Consider the following 23,141-nt stretch of genomic DNA (forward strand, 5'->3'; position numbering starts at 1 on the left):
CCCGTGCCTTGGCTCCATCTCTCTGGAGTGTCCAGGACGTGGTTATCTGTTCTGGGCCCAGGCCCAAGCCCGAGTTGGAGGACTTCCTAGCACCCCACAAAGCTCTCTGCTACCCCAGTGCATCAGGCAGGAGATGGCAGCTCTGTCTCCTGCCTGCTGGGCGGGCAAGGGGGGCCGGGGCGTTTTTGTAGAAAGAAATGAACGCAAGTGGCGTGCGTGTCAGCTGCAGAGGGTTGCGGCTCCCTTTGCTGGTGTCAGGGACGGAGGTGCTGTGGTGCATACGTGGCATTGAGGGGTGGGAAGGGCATCAGGGGGTTTCCTGTTATTATTTTCTTAATATTTGTTTTCGTCAACTCAGTGAGAGAGACACACAGAGATCTTCCATCTGCTGGTTTACTCCCCAAATGCCAGCAACAGTCAGGATTGGGCAAGGCCCAAGCAAGGAACCCTGAATGTCATTCAGACTCCCACATGGTGGCAGGGGCCCAGTCACGGCTGTCGCTCCCCCTCTTCATGGAGGAACGACACAGGACCCTGCGCTGTTCTTTTGTCTGCTCGGCCCTCCCCGGGTTTGCTGCTGGTTCTTCCCGGGTTGGCTACCGACCCTTCCACCTCCGTGGAAGGGCGGTTCCCCCTGCCACCTTCCCCACTTCCGCGGGGGAGCGGCACACCTCCGGCCGGCTCTCTCGGGGGCTGCACAGGTGTTCCTTCAGATAGATGTTCCTGGTGCATGTTGTCTCTCTCCTCCTTTATAGTCCTCTTCACCAATCCCAACTCTGCTACCCACACGCCGAGTACGCTGCTCTCCTCCAATCAGGAGCAGGTCCTGCTGTTTATTGGTTGAACTGGAGGCAGCTGTGTAGAAGCTGTTTCCTCCTCTCCCAGCGCCATATTGTGGGAGAGCAGATGCATAGAATAAGTCTTAATTCCAGTAACTTAGTCTAGTCCGAGTTGCTCCCAGTTGCTCCCCACACACGGCCTTCTCAGGCACATTAGTGGGGAGCTGGATTGGAAGCAGCCAGGACTCAAACCCGTGCTCTGATACAGGATGCTGGCATCCAAGCAGCCTCTTAACCCTCTGTGCCAATGCCTGCCCCAGGGGTGTTTCTTTGAAATGCAAAGCGAAGTAACCCTGAGTTACACCAAACACCCCACGCCCCCACCCCCCCGGCCCCCCACCCCCCGCCCGGCCCCAGCCTTGAGCTGTAGAACAGAAAACTGTCCTCATGTCCTCATCACACCGGGCTTACAGGCAGGGGTTTTTCTAGAGGGTTTCCTCCTCCTGCCACCAGTGGGGACCAGGAGTGGGCAGCCCCAGTCCTCCCGAACTCCAAAGAGCCAGGGCAGGGCGGAGGAGACCGCGGCTGCCTCCGGGGCAGCCTCCGTCCCCTTTGGTTGGGTCCAGCCCCGGGAAGGGCAGAGGTGCTTGGACAAGAGAGAGAGATGCTGTCCCTTCTGTGCACAGGTACCGAGTGAACTTCAGACCGCGCTACGTCACCAGGTACAAGACAGTGACGCAGCTGGAGTGGAGATGCTGCCCTGGCTTTCGAGGGGCAGACTGCCAAGAAGGTCCCAGGGACTCCGCGAGGACCCCGCGCCCCACGCCCGCCCGGCCGCGAAACAGCATGAAGAAAGCCACAGGTAACTTCTTACCAGCGCTTTGCTGTGCGTGGCCGCCTTTACTATCTGGTGCTGTGTCGATCGCCCGGGACTCAGAACTGACCTTGTGAAGTGCGCAGACACACATGGCAGACAAGCACAGCAGGGAGAGCTGGAGCAATCGGTAGACAAACCTTGCAAGTGGGTTGCTTTGTTAGGGTTGATTTGTGAGAGTCAGGGTAGGAGAAGTGGATGGCTTCAGACTTGGGTATCCCGTGGCACTGGCAATGATGCCATCTGCGGTTGCTTTAAGAGTCATCTTAAATTTAAATTTAAAAGAGCTAAAATTGTTCAAGAAAGTAGGTAAGGCAATGTTGTGATAAGCCACTGCTTGGGATACCCACTTCCCAAATGGGAGTGCTGGTTCTGGTCCTGGCTGTTCCACTGCTGATCCTCACCCCTGCTCCTATGTCTGGGAAGCAACAGAGGATGGCTGAAGCCCTTGAGTCCCTGCCCTCCACGAGGGAGACACGGATGGAGCTCCTGGCTCGTGGCTTTAGCCTGTACAGCCCTGGCTCTCACGGTCAGTTAGGATGCAAGGTCTCTGTCTCTCCTTTTCTCTCTGTTGCTATGTCTTTCAAATAAATAAATATTCTTGAAAATTAAAAAAGACAGGTAAATAGGATCATTCTCATTCTGTGTGGGATGAGATATTTGCAACGTTAAGAATCAAGTTGGGGGCCGGCACTGCGGCTCACTAGGCTAATCCTCCGCCTGCGGCGCCGGCACACCGGGTTCTAGTCCTGGTTGGGGCTCCGGATTCTGTCCCGGTTGCCCCTCTTCCAGGCCAGCTCTCTGCTGTGGCCAGGGAGTGCAGTGGAGGATGGCCCAAGTGCTTGGGTCCTGCACCCACATGGGAGACCAGGAGAAGCACCTGGCTCCTGGCTTCGGATCAGCGCGGTGTGCCAGCTGCAGTGCGCCGGCTGCAGCGGCCATTGAGGGGGTGAACCAACAGCAAAAGAAGACCTTTCTCTCTGTCTCTCTCTCTCTCACTGTCCACTCTGCCTGTCAAAAAAAAAAAAAAAAAAGTTGGGATTTTCACCTGTGGTTCACCTTTGCTCTTAAGTGTAGCTTTAACCCATGTCCTATTGTCCTATGTATAGCACATCCAGAAAAGACTTCAGTTTAGCAATAATTATACCACTTATGGTAACTTTGAAGTAAATATGTCATTGAAATAGTCGCAGAATTGAAGAATTGATATTTAATGGATTAGAAGAAAGACGTTTATGGATGACTTTTGCCATTCCATATTTTTACATCATTTATCTTCCCTCTCTTAAGTTGAGACACAATAAATGCAGCCGAAATTTTCGTATGCAGTTAGATGCTGCCTTTAGAGGATTGTATTTTCCCATGAGGCTTTCAATTTTGAAATAGGTAATGCTTCTGCCAGTCTATAAAATAGATTTTAAATAACTCATTATAAAAGTAAGGCATATCAGGGCCGGCGCCGCGGCTCACTAGGCTAATCCTCCGCCTAGCGGCGCCGGCACACCGGGTTCTAGTCCCGGTCGGGGAGCCGGATTCTGTCCCGGTTGCCCCTCTTCCAGGCCAGCCCTCTGCTGTGGCCAGGGAGTGCAGTGGAGGATGGCCCAGGTGCTTGGGCCCTGCACCCCATGGGAGACCAGGAAAAGCACCTGGCTCCTGGCTCCTGCCATCGGATCAGCGCGGTGCGCCAGCCGCAGCGCGCCAGCCGCGGTGGCCATTGGAGGGTGAACCAACGGCAAAGGAAGACCTTTCTCTCTGTCTCTCTCTCTCACTGTCCACTCTGCCTGTCAAAAAAAAACAAAACAAAACAAAACAAAAAAAAAAAAAGTAAGGCATATCAATGGAAGAATGTTTAAAAAACATAGGAACATGTTTTTTGTTATTTAAAAATACTTGTCAAGGATTGAGCATAGCCAAGGTATACTTATAGGTGACACTGTGTACCGGTTACCACATCTGTTGAGTGAACACATGCACCATCATGCTGCACAGTAGATCCCCAGCACATGCGCTGACTGTAGCTGAAAGTTTTTACCCTTTGATCCGCAGCTCCTGTTTCCCACACTTCCCCCCACCCCATGACAAGCACCATTCTTTGCCTCTAGCAGTTTGACTTTTTTTAGATTCCACATATGAAAGAGATTGCCATATTTTTCTGTGTCCGGCTTATTTCACTTAGCATAATGTCCTTCAGGTCCTCATGTGTTGTCCCAAATGAAGGGGTTTTCTTTCTTTTTTAAGGTCAAACAAGATTCCACAGTCTGCACAGCACAGTTTCTTTGCGCATTCATTGTTCATGGACACTTGGGTTATTTCCTATTTGGTATTTAGAGTACTCCTACAGAGAAGGTGGAGGTGCAAATAACTCACTGAGATGGGGGTTTCACTTCCTTGGGATGCATACCCTGGGCTGCGATTGCTGGATCACGCAGTTATGCTGTTTTTCTTTCTTCCCCTTTCCTTTCTTTTCCCCTTTCCTTTCCTTCTCTTTGAGAGGCAGAGAAACCCAGAGAAAAGCAGAGTGAGCTTGTACCTGACGGTTTACTCCCCACATGCCTGCAGCAGCAGGTCTGCGCCAGGGTCAGAGCTGGGAGCAGAGAACGTAATCCAGGTCTCCCACCTGCGTGGCAGGAACCCAATTCCTTGACCCATCACCCCTGCCTCCCAGGGTGGGAAATGGGAATCAGGAGCCTGAGAAAGAAATTGATCCTAGGTATTCCCATGGGGGATGTGGGCATTTTGACCTCTAGGCACCCTTTTTAATTTTGTGAGAAACTATTTTCCATAGTGACTACCAATATTTATTCCCACCACGTGCCCAAGGGTTCCATTTTCCCCACCCCACCCCCACCTTGTTACAGTGGGTCTTTTTGATTATAGCCATCATCTTACCCAGTTTTGTGTTGCTGTTTCAGAATACCACAGACTGGGCATTTTATGTTTTAAGATTGATTGATTGATTTGAAAGAGTTACACAGAGAAGGAGAGACAGATAGAGAAGTCTTCCATCCTCTGGTTCACTCCCCAATTGGCCACAATGACCGGAGCTGCGCTGATTCAAAGCCAGGAGCCAGGAGCTTCTTTCAGGTCTCTCACATGGAGGAAGGGACCCAAGGACTTGGGCCATCTTCCACTGCTTTCCCAGGCCATAGCAGAGAGCTGGATCAGAGGTGGAGCAGCCAAGACTTGAACACGCACCCATATGGGATGCCGGCACCGCAGGCGATGGCTTTACCTGCTATACCACAGTGCCGGTCCTAGACTGGGTGTTTTAGAAAGAAATTTTTCAGGGTCCTGGAGGCTGCGAAGCCCAATATCAAGGGACTGCCTCCCCTCCATCCGTGACAGTGGGGCCCTCATGATGTAGACATTGCTTCAAGGCCCTACCTCTTAACACTGCAACCATGGCGATGAAGTCTGCACAGGAGGCTTGGTAGGATATTCAAGCCATAGCAGCTGGACCAATAGTTTGCTGTAAAACACTGCTCTTTCCTGTATCTGCATGCACACTTTGTTAGAGAGAAGTCCTTTCGTCCTACGGCTGTCTGACAGCCTCTGTACCAGGTATTGGGAAAGATGAAAAGCAAGGTGGGCACAGTCCCGACTGATGGAAGACGAATATGAGACGGTAATTACCAGAAAATCATGACAGGGGCTGCGATGGGGGAATGGGATGGGGGCTGGTAGACCACAGTGGTTTAATCTTTCCTTTACTTTCTGTCTTCTCAAAGTTTAAACATATGAGGCGACTTCAAAAACTTTGTGGCAATATAAAATTAAAAGCTAAGTTTATTTAGGTGCAAAAAATTTTCAAACACATGGATAGTTTTTTTCATTTTATGCATTTCTAAAACCAGTTTTAAAGAATAATGGATTTATATGAAAGGCAGGGTTACAGAGAGAAGGAGAAAGAGAGATCTTCATTCTACTGATTCCCTCTCCAGATGGCCAAAATGGCTAGGGCTGGGCCAGACCAAAGCCAGGAGCCTGAAACTCCATCTGTGTCTCCCACATGGGTGGCAGGGGCCCAAGTACTTGGGGCTACCTTCCATTGCTTTCTCAGGCACACTACCTGATGGCTGGATCAGAAGTGGAGCAACCAGGATTTGAACTGGCACTCATACGGGATGCTGGTAGACACAACACATGCCTGCAAAACTTTTAAAGATTGTTTGTATACATGAATTTCAAAAGTTTCATACTGAAAATAAACTTATCTTTTAATTCTGTTTTCCATGAACTTTTGAAGTTGATTCACTTTAAAGAGAGATCGACCCTCCACCCATAGGATCACTGCTCAAATGTCCACATCTACTGGGGATGGCCAGATGAAAGCCAGGAGGCTGGAACTCGAGATCTCATGTGGGTGAAGGGTCCCACCACCTGCTGCCACCCAGGGTGTGCATAACAGGAAGTTGCATTGGTAGCTGAAGCACTCTGACGTAGGATGCAGGTTTAACTCGCTGCAGCACAACAGCCATCTGTCCATGAAGTTTTTGGAGCACACTCATATGCAATTTAATAAACTAAATAGCTTTATAAGGATGAACAGGAAAAACACCAACCCTCCCCTCTCCCACCCTCTCCCTTCCCGGAAGTAGTTACTTTACACTCTTTAGAGGAGTCCTTGCGGATTCACCTCCTTATTTATTAACTTCTCCTTGGGGGACGTGAGGATTTAGCTCCCTTTCATCCATTCCCCACCATGCTACTCCTATACATCCACCCTTTCCCCCAGCTATAGCGCACTTGTATTGATTCAATAGCCAATGTTTACATTAACCACCGTGTAGGTAGGGTATGCTGCTAGGCCATGCAGTGTACTACGAATAGATTTTTTTTTCCCCACACAGATTCTTGATGCCTGAGGTTACTAATTAGCTTACATTTTTCCTTTTGCTTGTTTTTCTAAGTTTTTATCTCTATTTCAACTGAAACTCTTCCCTGGTAACCTAAATGCCCTCAGATTCAGACATGGCAGGGTCATGTTGAAGAACTCTCTTTGTAGCCTTCCTGCGTGCCCCACCGCTGGCATCCCCTCCCTCCCTTCCTCCCTCCCTCTTTTAATATTTATTTATTTATTTGAAAGGTAGAGTTGCAGAGAGAAGAGAAAGAGAGAGGGGGGGGTCTTCCATCCTCTGGTTCACTCCTCAGATGGCTGCAACAGCGGGAGCTGTGCTGATCCAAAGCCAGGAGCCAGGAGCTTCTTCCGAGTCTTCCATGTGGGTGCAGGGGCCCAAGGACTTGGACCATCTTCCATTGCTTTCTCAGACCACAGCAGAGAGTTGGATCGGAAGTGGAGTAGCCGGGACTTGAACTGGCACCCGTATGGGATGCTGGCACTGCAGGCGGCAGCTTGACCTGCTATGCCACAGTGCCGGCCCCTGGCCATCCTCTTTTCCTGTCACCCAGGGTCTTGGTTTGCCATTCTCCTATTGGATTTCTGTTCCCTGTGTCTCCCTGCTTGCTCTTTCTTGGTTTACTCCCTTGTTTGGGTTGGGCACATCCTCTACCTGTCTGATGAGAAGATCCTATGTGTTGAACCCAAACTCTTGAGACCAAAGGATCTCTGAAATGAAAGGGTTTGAACACATAGAGTTTCTGACCAGAAGAAAAGAGCCAGGTGTTAGAACAAGTTCCTGCAACTTCAGCAGCAGCAGAAACCCAGGTAACTGCTAGAAAAATGTCGGCTAGACTTGGAGCTCAGGTGCAGTTGTGAGGAAGGAAGGCATCATGCTTTTCACTGAAGCTGCACTGGCTACAAGGAAGAAGGGCGGGACACCTCAACGGCCGGGAGCTTTGGCTAGGACAGTCCATAGGGAGGAGTAGTTGTTGCTCCTGGGGTGGCCTGGCTTCAGAAAATTTGTATACATCCAGGGTGTGGCGGCCATGACAGTTGGCCTTGATGGGATTCATGTCAGGGTTCAACATACATTCAGGAATGTTAAAGTCTTTTCCTGGTTTCACCAGCAGTTTTACCTCTTCTGCCTCCTTCCCGGAGCCTTGTAATTAAATTTAGGACATCTCAGAATTTTTCTTTTATCACATTGGGAAGTAAACTTCCTGATACTTAATAGTTAGAAGTATTTTTACTCTAGTTTCAGAATTCTAGGTTGAAAGTCCCTTTTCTCCAGCAGTTTGCAAACATTCTCGGTGGTCTCCCAGCTTCCGATGACTGCTATTAAGAAATCCAAAATCATCCTCGGGGAGGCGTTCAGGGCAGTGCTGGGACGCGGCTTGAGAGGCCACGTCGCATTTTGGAGCGCCTCCGTTTGAGTCCTGGCTCCACTTCCAACTCCAGCTTTCTGCTAATGCACACTCTGGGGGGCAGCAGCTGATGGCTCAAGTACTTGGCTTTCTGCGACCCATTTTTGTGGGAGACCAAGATCGAGTCCCAGGCTCCTGGCTTCAGTCTCACTCAGCTCTGGCTGTTGTAGACATTTGGGGAGTGAACCAGTGCATGGAAGATCTCTGTCTCTGCCTTTTAAAAAAGTCCAAAATCATTCTAATTCCCAGTTTTTTATGTATGAAGGTAGGAGAGGTATTTTTGTATGCACCCCCTACCTTATTCCCATTTTAATGGGATTTTAGGAGGGAATGAATGGAAATGCTTATTTTCAATCCACTATCATTAAAAAGAACATACTATTCTTGGAACTTATTTTTACTCAACAATCTATAATAGACTATCTTCCATGTTATTAAATATTCTACATTGTAATTTAATAGCATTAGAAAATATGAATGCATAATCTCCTACTGTTACTTAGATTATTTGTAATTTTTCACTATTAAGATAATATTTCAATAAGCATATTTTCTGATTTTTGTATTCACTCCCAGTGGTTTTTGAGAATAAATTTCTAGAATAGGAAGTGCCAGGTCAAAAGCATTCTGAGTATTTGGATATATATCACCAAATCATTCTCTGAAAAAGTTGTGGCAATTTACAGTCATGGTGGCAAAGAAGAGCAACATTTCCTTATGTCCTTGTCTTCCCCCATTCTTCTGCCTTTTAATTCTAATTTCCTTTGCCCAGAAAAGCACCACACTTACACATGATTAAGTAAGTTGTTTTCTCCTTCTAGCATCTTGAGATAGAATACATTTTTGACCATGGAAAACGAGGCTGTCCTTTATGGTTCTCTGCAGGAAAACAGATATGCTTAGAAGTTGGGACATCTGAACTGCAGTCTTGGTTTTGCCACTAGACTGATTTTCATAAGAAGTAGCTGCTGTTATGATCATGTGCAAAAGTTTAGAGGAGCAAAAACAGTGATGATGAAGTCCAAATATCTATGGCGTTTCTAAACCCACTCCGAGGGTTTTTCAATGTAGCATGCATATGTGCTTTATTGAGTTATAATCTGTGTTGTGTTTGACTCTTTCCACTTTCCATGATATGCTCAAGTCCTGCTTTGGCTGCCAGGCTCGTCAGCGGACACTACTGTGTTCAGGACGTGAGTTGTTTCTTCCTCTCCGGCTGCTTTGGGTTTTGGTAGTCATCTTTTTTGGTTAATTCGCCTGTCTCCATGTCTGTATTTCATTGATGATGCATCACTGTCATCACTGTAATTTTTCTTTCTGGTGGACTGTTTCCTTGCAGAGTGTGTTTTCAAAATAAGATTACCAAGATTGAACGTTTGTACCCTCTGACTTAGTGAATCTATACTACGGCTCTGTTGTTAGTAGATAGCAATAGAATAGTTGCTTTCTCTCTTTTGCTTTTAGTTTTGCACACTGCACAGCTAAACAATACCTATGCAACTCTTTTAACGTAGAGATGCTAATAAAAGTAAACAGACATCCAAGAGTTGCTTTGAGGACAACTTCAAGCACTAGGACGTCGCCAGAGCATCCAACCGCAAATGGGTAGATCTGGCTTCTTGTTGTCTGTGGTGTGCAGTTATTACTGGGGTGTAGCACAGTTCACTAATATGGGAATGATGTGTCTGTGTGATAAAGTAGATGGTGAATTAAAAAAAAATCCTGTGACTATCTGGTATGGCCGTGAACCATCCTAGGAGGGTTGTGCCTCCTTTCGTGGGTGTGCAGATTATCCTCAGAGAGCTCAGTTAACTTGCTCCAGAGCAGCAGTCAATGGCAGAACGTGACTGCAAGCAGAGTTTGCCTTTGGCTCTTCATCCCATGCTCATTCTACTCTGCCGCGATAACTGCCCACAGTTAGGTAGAGGACCTGCAGCTGAAGGTTTTGTGCATGAGAGCACTTCAAAAAGTTCATGGAAAATGTGTTCTAAAAAGCTATGCGTGGATTTCAAACATTTTTGCACCAAAATTAACTTTTTTTTTTCATTTACTTTGAAAGGCAGAATGAAAGAGACAGACAGACCGACTAACAAACCACACACAAAGATGTTTCATCTGCTGGTTCACTCCCCAAATACCCACAATAAGTCTGGAGCCCAGAACTCCGCCTGTGTCTTCCATGTGGGTGGCAGGGGCCCAAGCACTTGAGCCATCTTCTGCTGCCTCCCAAGATGCATTGGCAGGAAACTAGGTTGGAAAAGCAGAGCAGCCAGAACTCAAACCAGACATTCTGGTTTGGGATACAGGTATTCCAAGCAGTGGTTTAACCCACTGCGCCACAATGCCCACCCCCTAAACTTAGCTTTTGATTCCATTTTCCTCAGATTTTTTGAAGCACCTACAGTGTGTAGGTACCAAACTCAGTGCCTTTGCAAAAACTGGCAAAAGGTAGAGAATGTTAATTCATCTCCAACTTTTTGTTCTAACAGATAATGAGCCAACCCAGGTCTCGGCACCTAAGAAGAGTGTGTTGCCAACTCAAGCCACGGAACCCAGTCGGGCAGTGGATCCAAAACAGGGGCCCCAAGAACTTCAGGACAAGAAAATCCAGGTGCTTGAGGAGAAGGTCCTGCGACTCACGAGGACAGTCCTTGACCTTCAGTCCTCCATCGCCGGAGCAGGTGAAAACCTCAAACATGTCGTTCAGGATGATGCCAGGAAAACACTGCACCCCCAGGCTGTGCCCGACCGTGACATTGCTGGAGACACTGCAACGGCCCAATTTCCCGGTGTCCCCAGTAGCAAGGAATCGGGCATGAAGGACATCAAGTCTGAACTGGCCGAAGTCAAAGACACTCTGAAGACCAAGAGTGACAAACTGGAAGAGCTGGACGGGAAAGTGAAGGGCTACGAGGGGCAACTCAAGCAGCTCCAAGAGGCTGCCCAGGGCCCCACGTTGACCATGACCACCAACGAACTCTACCAAGCCTACGTGGACAGTAAGATCGACGCCCTGAGGGAGGAACTGATGGAGGGAATGGACAGGAAGTTGGCTGACCTGAAGAACTCGTGTGAGTACAAGCTGGTTGGCCTCCAGCAGCAGTGCGATGACTACGGGAGCAGCTACCTGGGAGTGATAGAGCTGATAAGCGAGAAGGAAGCAAGCCTGAAGAAAGAAATAAATGACCTTCGAGCCCGGTTTCAGGGTCCTTCAGCACAGCCAAACTGCTGTGACGGGGAAAAGAATGGTGACTTTGGTCAACAGATTAAGACATTAGACCAGAAAATCGAGAGAGTTGCTGAAGCCACCCGAATGCTGAATGGACGGATGGACAATGAGTTTGACCGTCTCGCAGTCCCGGAACCGGATGTGGACTTCGACGCACGATGGAATGAGCTAGACGCGCGGATCAACGTGACAGAGAAGAATGCTGAGGAGCACTGCTTTTACATTGAAGAGACCCTTCGGGGGGCCATTAACGGGGAGGTGGATGACTTGAAACAGCTTCTTGATCAGAAAATACATTCTCTGGAAGACCGCCTGGGGAGCGTTCTCCTCCAGGTGGCCAACACCAGCGATGCAGAATTCATTCCCTCGGGGTCAGCGCTGCCGGGGGTGTCGGGACCAGGGAATGAGCAGGTCCTGGTGGAACTAAACCACCTGAAGGACAAAGTTCAAGTGGTTGAGGACATTTGCCTGCAGAATTTCCAGAGAGAGCCTCACGAGATAGAAGACACTTTGCCAAATGGAGATGACCTCACGGTGGGGGCGAGCTGGAGCCTTTTGAAATCTCTAAACGACACGATGCACAGGAAGTTTCAAGAAACCGAACGCAGCATCCAGAAACTTCAAGAGGATTTTCATTTTCTTTATTCTCAGCTAAACCAAACAGGAAATGACGTAACTCACCTTCGGGAAGCAATGAGCGATTGTAGAGCAGGTAACGATGCTGCAGCCGGGGGGCTTACCAAGGTGGGCGAGGCAGCAGGGGCAGAGGAGGGCGCCCTCCCGTCCCCCGAGGACTCCGCGGCTCCGTGCTGCGGCCCGCTGGAGGAGAGGTGGCAGAGGCTGCAGAGCCAGATCTTCTCTGACTTGGACGTGTGCAAGGAGAGCACGCAGAGCATCCAGAGGGAGGTGTCCGTGGTCGAGGGCCGGGTGTCTCACGTGGAGAAAACGTGCAGCAAGCTGGACTCCATCTCGGGGAGTCTTCAGAGGATCAAGGAGGGGCTCAACAAGCACGTCAGTGGCCTGTGGAGCTGTGTCCGGCAGATGAACGGGACGCTCAGGTCGCACTCCAGAGACATTGCCGGCCTGAAGAATTCAGTCCAGCAGTTCTACAGCCACGTTTTCCAGATTTCTACCGACTTGCAAGACCTGATCAAATTTCAGCCATCAGCAAGTAAGTTAAACTTGCCCATCCTCGTTGTTGTGTTAATTGGCAGTGTGCATTGTACTAGATCCTGGACACTTGGTGGAATGAACCACGGTGTGGCTCGTAGGTGGGCGGTAGCCTGAGAATGGTGCTGAGTAGTGATGAGTGCCAACGTCAAGAGTATGTGTTGAGAAACCCTGGGAATAATGTGACCTGGCAGCGGGATTCAAGCACTTGATCTGTGCATTGTACAAAAGTGTCAGCCCATGACAAATTGAAACTAGACAGGGGAACTTGGATCTTCACCAGAGGTAGATGGCAGAATATTGAGCTGTATTACTATGTGGGAAGCTAAGAGCTGGGGTCAGGGGTTTGGCGTAGCAACCTGGGGAATAGGTGTGACTCTGTTCTACCTGGGCAGTCTCCTCTAGGCTGATTTGTTTGCCTTCGAACAGGCATCGTCTTTCCTGTGTTTGTGTCCTTATAATCTTTGTCATCATCACCTTTGGGCCACCTCCCAGTCCCTAAAATCTAAGGCTTAGATTAAGGGGCAGGGAAATTTTTTTTTTCCGCCAAGGGCCACTTGGATATTTACAGCATCACTCATGGGCCATACAAAATTAAATTATCAACATCAAAATTAGCCTGCTATAGATTTGTTAAAATTTGAGACCCACCTGCAGCTGGTTTGTCAGGGCCAGATTGAATGATTTCCCAGGCCTTATGCAGCCTGCGGGCGGGACACTTCCCCACCCCTAGAAGACAACGGCACACAGCAGCCGGTCACGTTCATTTCCAAAGACACAGATGGGATCCTGGACAAAAGCAGATTCAGGGCACGAACTGGTTGTAGCCCCGTAGTGATCCAGGAAGGTCATCCACAGCACTGAGAGCGGTGTGTTGCTCTTGCTCAAATGTTTGTTGACTGACTGAATGAACAAATGGTGTCTTAACAGTTGTGAACAATATATGCAATCAAGCTCATTTCTTTGCTGCTTTGGGGGACTCGGCATATAGTCCCTGAACGTGAGAGCTGCTCTTGGACCAGCATTCTTATTTCAGTCGCCAGCCTCAATCAGGAGCCCGGGGGTGGAGGGGGATGGCAGGGTCCTCCTGCATTTCAGCACGGGCTTGGTCTCCTCGGGGCATAGGTTTCAGCCCACGACCACCTCACAGGGCAAGGCACACGCTTATCCAAAGTCACACAGCTGCTCAGCACTGACATCAGGATCAGAACCCAGGCTGGGCTGCTCCCAAGAATGGCCGTCTCCAAGAACACGCCCCTGTGACTGGCAGAGCCGGGTGCACACTTCCTTGGCCTGTGGGGACTCGTGGAGGGCCACCTCTGTGCCCAGGAGGAGCCTGTTTCCTCCCTGACCTGTGCTCTGTGGGCCGTCACCTCTTCCCCCTTGCTCGGCTCCTGTGACGCACGCCCTGGCACGCAGAGCTGAGATGGCACAGGCTTCGTGAGCCTGTGGGGGGTTATGATGTGGACCCAGCTGAGACCGAAGACCTGGGGAGGGGGCGGTTGGAGCCCAGGAGGCGGACAAGGCTGGGCCTGGCTGGGGAGGGCTCGGGCGGCACAGGAAGGGTCTGGGGTAGTGCGGTAGGAATGCTCTGACGTTGTCCCCAGAGCTTGGTGCTTATTTTGTTGATAAGAGGCCCCCGGGTGGGGGGGGTGCTGAGCAGGGCCAGGATTCCCTGTGGAGCCCACTGTGCTACACTATACCTACCCCACCCCTCCCCCGCCCATTCAGCTCCTGTATCTCTGGAATGTGGAGTGCAGGTCACAAGGGCGTGTGTGCGTTCATGGAATGATTTTCCCCGGTGGTGACAGTGCTGTCTGGGCTGTGCTTTATGACAACGGAGCGAGCCAGACACGTCAAGTCAGCTTGCAGTGCCCAGCAACGTGGGGAGCCGCGTGCACTGGTTCACGAGCGTCTGCAGTGTCTGCTGGAGGTGATGCCTGGGTGCAGAATGTGGCTCCCCACACGTGGTGCTTTTGGGATAAACTCAGGGCTGTGAGTGTGTTCTTTAAAGATTTATTACTATCAATTTTTTAAAAGATTTATCTATTTCAAAGGCAGAGATACAGAGATAAGGAGACAGAGAGATTCCATCTGCTAAATGGCTACAATGGCCAGGGCTGGGCCAGGCTGGAGCCAGGAGCTTCATCTGGGTCTCCCACATGGTTGCAGGGGCCCAAGTACCTGGGCCACCATCTGCTGCTTTCCCAGACCATAAGCAGGGAACTGGATCGGAAGTGGAGCAGCCGGGACACGAACTGGCGCCCATAGGGGATGCCGGCATCATAGGCAGCAGCTTTATCTGCTATACCACATTAGCCCTGGGTTGTGAGTGTTGACTGTGTGGGCTTTTGATGATCTCAGTGATTTCAAAGAACCACAAATCAGCAAGCAGAGTCTCATGTGGCCTCACACAGTGCCCAGGTCTTGCAGATCCAGGGCCCCAGGTTATTAGTGCTCTGTAGGCCAATCTGGACCTAAGGTCTCCAAGAAAGTCACATGTGCAGAGTGACAACAGAATATTTGTTATTTTTAAAAAATATTTATTTATTTATTTATTTGAAAGAGTTATACAGAAAGAGGAGAGGCAGAGAGAGAGAGAGAGGTCTTCCATCTGCTGGTTCACTCCCCAATTGGCCTCAATGGCCGGAGCTGCGCTGATCTGAAGCCAGGAGCCAGGAGCCAGGAGCTTCTTCCAGGTCTCCCACATGGGTGCAGGGGCCCAAGGACTTGGGCCATCTTCTACTGCTCTCCCAGTCCAGAGCAGAGAGCTGGGTGGGAAGTGGAGCAGCCGGGAATTAAACCAGTGTTGCTATGGGATGCCAGCACTACAGGTAGTGGTTTTACCAGCTGTGCCACAGAACTAGTCCCAGAATATTTATTGAGCACTGACTGTGTGCAAGGCTCTGTGGGGGATAGAGATGAGAAGGCATGATTCATGCTCAAAGTGCGCTTTTTTTTTTTTTTAAGATTTATTGATATGAAAGGCAGAGTTACAGAGAAAGAGAGAGAAATCTTCCATCTGTTGGTTCACTTCCCAAATAGCTATAATGGCCGGCACCGCAGCTCAATAGGCTAATCTTCCGCCTGCGGCACCAGCACACTGGACTCTAGTCCCGGTTGGGGCGCCAGATTCTGTCCCGGTTGCCCCTCTTCCAGGCCAGCCCTCTGCTGTGGCCAGGGAGTGCAGTGGAGGATGGCCCAGGTGCTTGGGCCCTGCACCCCATGGGAGACCAGGAGAAGTACCTGGCTCCTGCCTTCGGATCAGCGTGGTGCGCCGGCCGCAGTGCGCCAGCCGTGGCGGCCATTGGAGGGTGAACCAAAGGCAAAAAGGAAGACCTTTCTCTCTGTCTCTCTCTCTCTCACTATCCACTCTGCCTGTCCAAAAAAAAAAAAAAAAAAAAAAAAGGCACCACAACACTACCGTCTCCCCCCAAAGCGTTTTCAATCACAGTGGGAGAGAAGCACGAGTCCAGAGAGAGTGGGAGTGTTTGTACAGCTAGAGGGTTATTCTCCCGGTTTATAAGATCTCACCAAGTCCCTGTTATGTTAGGTCATGGCCATGTGTGACGAACTAACAAATTCCTCTGGAAACAAACAGCCGAAGAATTGGTCATGGGCACAGGGTGTGTCTATCAGCTGCACCAGGCATGTGGAGAACTGTGGACATCAGGGAGGGCTTCTCAGAGGAGGGAACCCCTGACCCGAGCCTTCTAGGATGAGTGGGTCTTTATTTTTAAATGTTTATTTTATTTATTTGAAAAACAGAGTGACAGAGAAATCTCCCATCCTTCGGTTCACTTTACAAATGGCTGCAATGGTTGTGGCTGGGCCAGGGTGAAACCAGGCACATTAGTAGGGAGCTGGATTGGAAGTGGAGCAGCTGGGACTCCAAGCAGTGCTCCAAGTATGCAGTACCATTATTATTATTACTTTTTTTGACAGGCAGAGTGGACAGTGAGAGAAAGCTCTTCCTTTGCCGTTGGTTCACCCTCCAATGGCCGCCGCGGCCGGCGCACTGCACTGATCCGAAGGCAGGAACCAGGTGCTTCTCCTGGTCTCCCATGGGGTGCAGAGCCCAAGTACTTGGGCCATCCTCCACTGCACTCCCGGGCCACAGCAGAGAGCTGGCCTGGAAGAGGGGCAACAGGGACAGAATCCGGCGCCCCAACCGGGACTAGAACCCGGTGTGCCGGCGTCTCAGGCAGAGGATTAGCCTAGGGAGCCGCCGGCCCCAGCCCTTGGTACGAGTATTGTAGACGGTGCCTCTACCTGTTGCATCACAACGCTGGCCCCAAGTGGGTATCTGAGCACAGGTCAGAGGCCCGGGGGCAGAGGAGTGAGATGAGATGGTGAGAGGAAGTTCCAGGAGGAGGTGTTACTGGAGCTAACGGAGGAATGCCTGGATTCCAAAAGCAGGAGAGGCGGCATTGCCGATGAGGACTTGTGTGGGTGGGTCAGCTATTTCTTATTGTATAACAGCCTGTTCCAAATCTTGGTGTTTTACACCCGGGAAGTGTCATATTTTCCATTGTTCTGTGGGTCAGGACCGCTGGCAGGGCTCAGCCTGCTGGTGCATCCCCTGAGTGTGGCATCACTTGGCTGCAGTGGGCTGGCAGTTGGCTGAGGGTCCAGAGAGACTTGGTCCCAGGTCTGGTGCCACCATTCGGCCACCTCCCTCTGTCCATGTTGCTAACGTGGCTGCCGAGCAGCATGGCAGCCTGTTACGTGGTGACTGGCCGGCTGGCTCCTGAAGGGAGGCGGCAGCTGCCGGGCCTCCTGCAGGCTGGGCGCGGGGCTGCTGTGGAACCCCTTGGGCCACGGCCGTTCTGTTGGTCCGATCAAGCCAGCCAGCACGGGGCACGCGGCTGGCCTGTGTAGGCAGGGCAGGGGTGCGAGGGTGGACATCTTGTCTACCACGCGAGCCTGGGCCCTGAGGTGGGCAAGGAGGACGTGGGTTTGGAGCAGACTGCTGGGCCAGTGACACGGACTCCAGCATCTCTGCTCCCCCCACGGCCCTCTCCGTAGATTCTGTTCTTCAGAAGCGGCCCGAGGGAGGCTGCCTTACCCTGGGGGCAGCCACTGAGGCGAAGAGGGGCTTTGGCTGACGTGCATGTGCACTGAGGGGCCTTTGGTCCCCACTGTCAGTGCAGGCGTTCTTTCTCTGGGATTTCTAAGGAGTCTTTGAACTGGTGTGCAAATGTCTGCTGCTTTTTGTTGGAACTGAAAGCCCACAGCTTTTGTCTAGGACTCAGGGCTGCTTAAAAGGTGAAGAACCCACGGTGTTGTTCCATCACTTTCCCGCCTTCAGCTCAGTCCATCCACTCCCAGCCATTCACTGTGTCCTCATTCAATCAACAGATACCTCCTGAGCCATGTTCCCGTGCTGGCGGGCCAGCCCTCGCGGGTCTTACCTGCAGAGGGGAGCACAGCCAACATGCAGCCGTGCAAGTGAAGAGCTGACTTGAGTTAGTGATTAACCTCGTGAGGATAAAGTACAGTAAATGGTAGAGCCCACAGGCAGGAATCTATTTGAGACGAGTGGTCAGGAAGGACCTCTCCGTGGAGAAGACCATTCGGCAGAGATGTGAATGAGGGGAGGGAACAAGTCCTGCAGAGAGATCTGTGTGGGGAAAATGGGCGTGCAATGGGAACAGCATGTGCAAAGGCCCTGGGGCAGGAATGTGTTTCCGCCCCCTGAAAAACTCGGGAGGCCATGTTGGCAGCTATTTGAGCAAGGCAGTGAGCCACAGGCGAGGAGATCCGTGAGGGTAGGGCTCGGACCCTGCAGGATTTTCTAGGCTGTGATAAAGTGTTTGGATTTTAAATTCTCAGGGAATCTCTGAGGGATTTTGAGTCAGACAGAATCGTTTCCCAGGTTTGAAACCCCAGCTCGTCTCTGCTAGCTCTCTGTGTTTAGGCAAAGTGAATATGACCCTAATAGCTCACTTCCCTCAGCTGTTAAATGGCAGTGAGGATCATGATGATGACACCTCGCTCAAAAAGTTGGTATGGGCATTAATACTCATAAGTAGTGGGCGTTAAATAGGCACTCACTGTGGGGTTATTCCTCTTCTCAAACTTCTGGGCCCCGTGATGGACACTCGATCTGCTCGTGGCTGCACTTTTCTTTCTCTCTCTCTCTCTCTCTTTTTTAAAATATTTATTTATTTGAGAGGTAGAGTTACAGTGAGAGGGAGAGACAGAAAGATCTTCCATCTGCTGGTTTATTCCCCAAATGGCTGCAACTGCTGAAGCCAGGAGCTTCTCCCACGTGGGTGCAGGGGCCCAAGCACTTGGGCTATGGCTTTCCCAGGCCATAGCAGAGAGCCAGATCGGAAGTGGAGCAGCCGGGACTCGAACCGGCGCCCATATGGGATGCCAGCACTGCGGGCAGCTTTACCCGCTGCGTCACAGCACCAGCCCTTGGCTGCACTTTTCCACTCCTCTTCCCTGCAAGTCTCCAGGCCTCCAGCCCCAGGGGATTGAGGGTGGGAGTTGTGCTGGCTCCTGGCTGCTTCAGGGTATTTGTTTCTTTTTCCCTTTCTTCTTTTCTACATTAGGGACCAAGTCGAAAGTGTAAAAAGCCAGGAGAAATCTCCCCTCCCGGCACTCAAGGTGTCACACTGACGCTGACCAGAGAGGCTGTGGCTCGGGGCTGGAGGGGAACTGAGGGCTGCAGGGCTCCGGACACGCCCAGCACTTTCACCAGCCTTCAGCCGGGCAGCGCCCCTTCCCCTTTTCCCAGGCCACCCAGTGTTACTTCCTCTTGAGGCGCTGGCCAAGGGCAGTGGCTGGCGGAGGCCCCGTCGGAGGGCGTGTCCTGCGGGTTGGACACCTGCGGCGGAGGTGGGATCCAGTTTAGTCTCCGCACCCTCTGGCCAGGGCACCCTCGCTTCCTTTTCCTGCTGTCCGTCATCCGTCATTTCTGCTCCTGTCTCGGGGCAGGTGTTCGTAGTCCTTGGATTCTGCTCATCGTGGTATCTCTTTGTGGAGTGATACAGATTTAAGAGTCCTATTTTATCAAGAATGGTGAAGCACGGACTAGTCCAGTTATTGTAGCATGAAGTCTGGCCAGGGCTGGTGGCCTGCCGCCAACGTGGCGACCCCTGTGACCTTGGCTTGAAATCAGCGGAGTTTGGGTCCAAGAGAGCAGGAGGGACTTGTCAGAGTTTTATGAGTACATAAAAGCTAACTAAACTGCGCACACTCAGGTCATACTGAGCCCTGCCAACCGGCACCCTCGCCCTTTGGTATGTGGAAGGGGCAGCTGCGTTTCTGTCTTCACCTTGAGTTTGAAGCTGCGGTGGGGCAGAGCTGTGCCTTCCCTGTAGCCGCAGCCATCAGCTCCGTGGGCTCTCTACGCACACAAGGGCTGCTGCGTTCTCTCGGGAGACTCCTGCTTAGCCTGTTTGTAATTCATCAGTCTCCCCACCCAGCTCTGGTCCTTGAAGGTGGAGAAAGGCCACCTCAGAGGCTGCAGGGTACAACCACCCAGGGCTGGGCTCAGAAACACGGGGGCGAGCAGGCCTATGGACTTTTTTTTTAAGATTTATTTATTTATTTGAAAGAGTTTACACAGAGAGAGGAGAGGCAGAGAGAGAGAGTTTTCCATCCACTGGTTCACTCCCCAAATAGCCACAATGGCTGGAGCTGCACCAATCCGAAGCCAGGAGCTTCTTCTAGGTCTCCCATGTAGGTGCAGGGATACCAAATACTTGGGCCATCTTCCACTGCTTTCTCAGGCACTTAGCAGGGAGCTGGATCAGAAGAAGAGCAGCTGGGACTTGAACTGGCGCCCATATGGGATGCCGGCATTGCAGGCGGAGGCTCTACCTGCTATGCTGTAGCACCAGACCCCCATGGACTTATTTGAAAGGCAGAAGGAAAGAGAGAGAGAGATCCAAAGATCCAAAGACTTGGGCCATCTTCTGCTGCTTTCCCAGCTGCCTTAGCAGGGATCTGGGTTGGAAATGGAGCAGCCGAATTTAAACCAATGCCCATATGGGATGCTGGTGTCACAGGTGGTGGCTTAACCTGCTACACCACAGCTCCAAGTGCCAAGAGGCCGTGTGTGTGTGTGTGTGTGTGTGTGTGCATGTGGGAGGTGGAAGTGCCTGAGCGGCACTTGTGCCCATTCTGCTGGGTCCCAGTCACTGAATATCTCTCCTGATGTCTCACCCGTATACACTTTGGAATCAGCTTATGAATTTGTACTAAAAAAATCCAAGTGATGCTGGTGCTCAGATAGGGGAGACAACCCCCCACCCCCCAGTCCCCACCAGCTGCCATGAGACAAAGGATGGCAAATGCCTGCCTGCTTCAGATGTCCTGCCCTGGATGGCAACACCTGTGAGCTAACCCGTGTTTCTATTTCCATGTTCTCCAGCTTTCCAGTGCAGAAATTTAGGGGTTTCTCTCTTTAGCCCTGTCGCATGGGGCTTCGCTGTGGTCACGCCTGGACTCTCCCTTTGTGGGCTCGCCAGTGCCGTGTGTGCTCTCGCAGGAGGTGGCACGGTGCTCCTACTGTGATGCAACCGGCACAGCTCCCTTCTACAGGCTCGAAGCCCTTCTTTTCATCTGACCAAAGCCAAAACCAGCATCGTCATCATCTTCGTGACTTTTTTCCAAAACGAACATTTAGGTGGTCAGTTGCTCAGCACAGAACAATTGCCAATACAGGCCTGCTTCTCCTTCCTGTGTTGTCAAGAAAACAACTTGGATTTTCTGTCACGTCTTCCACCTCTCCTCCCCCACCCCGTCCCTCCTCTCCCCAGCGTTCTTTTGCACACTCGCCTGTCAGGCCCACCTGTCGGGCACCTGTGGCCAGGGCCAGCCCCCTGTCCTGCTCTCACACCACCTTGTTTTCCTTCAGGGTAGACCAGCAGCTTCTGCAGAGAAGCCCCCGTGTCGGCTCGCTCCAAGCCAGGCAGCCCGCTAGCCTCAGTCAGTCCTAGTACGTGGTTTCCCCAGAGCAGAGTGGGGCCGTCTCCTGGGGAAACAGTTTGTGTCCACCCCTTCGTGTCCAGTGGCCAGCCAGGACTCCCACCTGGCGCTCGCACAGTATTGTAGGCTGTGATGGCACACTGGCAGCCCCCACCTTCAAGTCTTGACCAGTGTCTTTTAAAGGCTTCTCTAGTTTCAGAGTTGGTCAGCGTTTGCTCATCCTTTTGGAAGCCAGGAGGGTCGGACTTTACCTGGACCAGGCTTGCCATGGATCACATGTGTGCCTTACCATCCGCAGGTGCACCTGCACCCGTCACTTCTGTTGGTGACAGGAGGGCACTGCAGGGCTGGTCCATCACCGGGACATGTTGATAACATGGGAGGTATCGGTGGCTTTTCCACAGCTGGGTTCACGCACAAACCCTAACAGCAGAGCACAGCCTGGTGATGAGACCCCACCTGGTAGCCAGGGGCAGGGCTATGCCTCTCACGGCTCCTCCCATGAGCCCAGCCCCAGGACTCTTGATCGAAGCAGGTTCTCTTTGGTGGCAGTAGCCAGACAGCCCCAGACTCACGTGAATGGAGCCCTCGCTAGGGCGCTAGTGCAGCTGCAAGACAACACATCAGCCTCTGGGATTCTTGAGGGCTTGCTGGAGAAAGCCTTTGTTTCGGTCAAGTTGAAATTGGCTTCTGCCAAGAGTGTTCTTTAGTACCTGGGTGTCACCGTGACCCTGCCCACGGAGCTGCAGGGGCCTGGGGCCTCCTGCTGGAGCCAGGCCCATCTGGCCCTCACCACACCTCAGGCGTTCAAGCCCCGGGGAGCAGCTCTTGGCTCTCCCAAGGAATTCAATTCAAATGGCTGCTCTTGGAATGAGAAACATATGCTCGGTTCAGAAAGCAGCCCCGGGCCTTCGTTCTAGAAACAGCTGGGCTGTCCAGTCTTTGCTGTGACTTGGTGATAAATGTTTGCCTTGAAACATCTCTTGGCACTGGGGCCGGAGCCCCAGCTGGGAGAGGCCGGGGCTGGGGACAGCCCCCCTATGTCCAGAGCAGCCTTTTCCTGCCCCTCTTTGCTGGGATGGGCTGGTTCAGAGCCTTCGGCACTCCTCAGCCCTTGTGCTGGGGATCCTCGGGGGACTGACTGTGGACAGTGGGCCCAGGCAGTAGCCCAGTTCATTCTCTTGCCTGCTTCCCACGTGGTGTGACAACCTGGGCATTGAGAGGGTGACAGAGAGCACTCGTGGTCCTGTGTGCACCACACTGCTCTGATGGGACCCCAGGATGGCAATCGCCTTTCAGAATGAGGATGTCCGGCTTAATGGCTGACAGGAGTTAGGGTGTGGCCCATAGTACCTGTCATACTTTCAGCCTCCTGTCATTCATCAAATGCTGAAGTTGCTCAAGGTCATATTCCAGATCCTGTGCCAAGCTCTGGGGATGAGACAATTAGCACACTGCCTGGGCTGGTGTTTTGGTGCGGCCAGTTAAGCCACAGCTTGCGATGCTGGCATCCCGTATCCAAGTGCTGGTTTGAGTCCCAGCTGTGCCACTTTTGATCCAGTTCCCTGCTAATGTGCGTGGGAAAGTGCTGGAAGATGGTCCAAGTACTCGGGCCCCTGCCAACCACATGGGAGACCAGGAGGGAGTTCCTGGTTTCTGGCTTCAGCTTGGCCTGGCCCTGATCATTGCAGCTATTGTGGGGATTAACCAGTTGATGGAAGATTCTCATTCCCTCTCTCTGTCAATCTTTCAGATAGATATATCTTAACAACAACAACAACAAAAAAATGCTGTCCTCAAGAACTTATTTGTTACTAGAGGAATGATTCCAAATTAAAAGAGCCCCAGAGGCCCAGGTTGCTTCCTGTTCAGAGACAAG

At 51.5% G+C, this 23,141-nt stretch overlaps 1 protein-coding gene across 3 annotated transcripts in view; it reads left to right on the forward strand.

The window, feature by feature from the left end:
* The window catches only part of EMILIN2 (elastin microfibril interfacer 2), a 64,773-nt gene that overhangs the window by 29,638 nt on the left and 11,994 nt on the right, over positions 1–23,141 (forward strand). For all 3 annotated transcript variants that reach the window (XM_089305873.1, XM_002713587.6, XM_089305874.1), the window contains 2 exons: positions 1,466–1,641; positions 10,407–12,317. In XM_089305873.1, the coding sequence (XP_089161999.1) occupies positions 1,466–1,641; positions 10,407–12,317 (2,087 nt within the window). The remainder of the gene's footprint in view (positions 1–1,465; positions 1,642–10,406; positions 12,318–23,141) is intronic.

This window comes from Oryctolagus cuniculus, chromosome 10 (assembly GCF_051225735.1).
Source record: "Oryctolagus cuniculus isolate XC-2025 breed Fujian yellow rabbit chromosome 10, ASM5122573v1, whole genome shotgun sequence".
NCBI lineage: Eukaryota > Metazoa > Chordata > Mammalia > Lagomorpha > Leporidae > Oryctolagus > Oryctolagus cuniculus.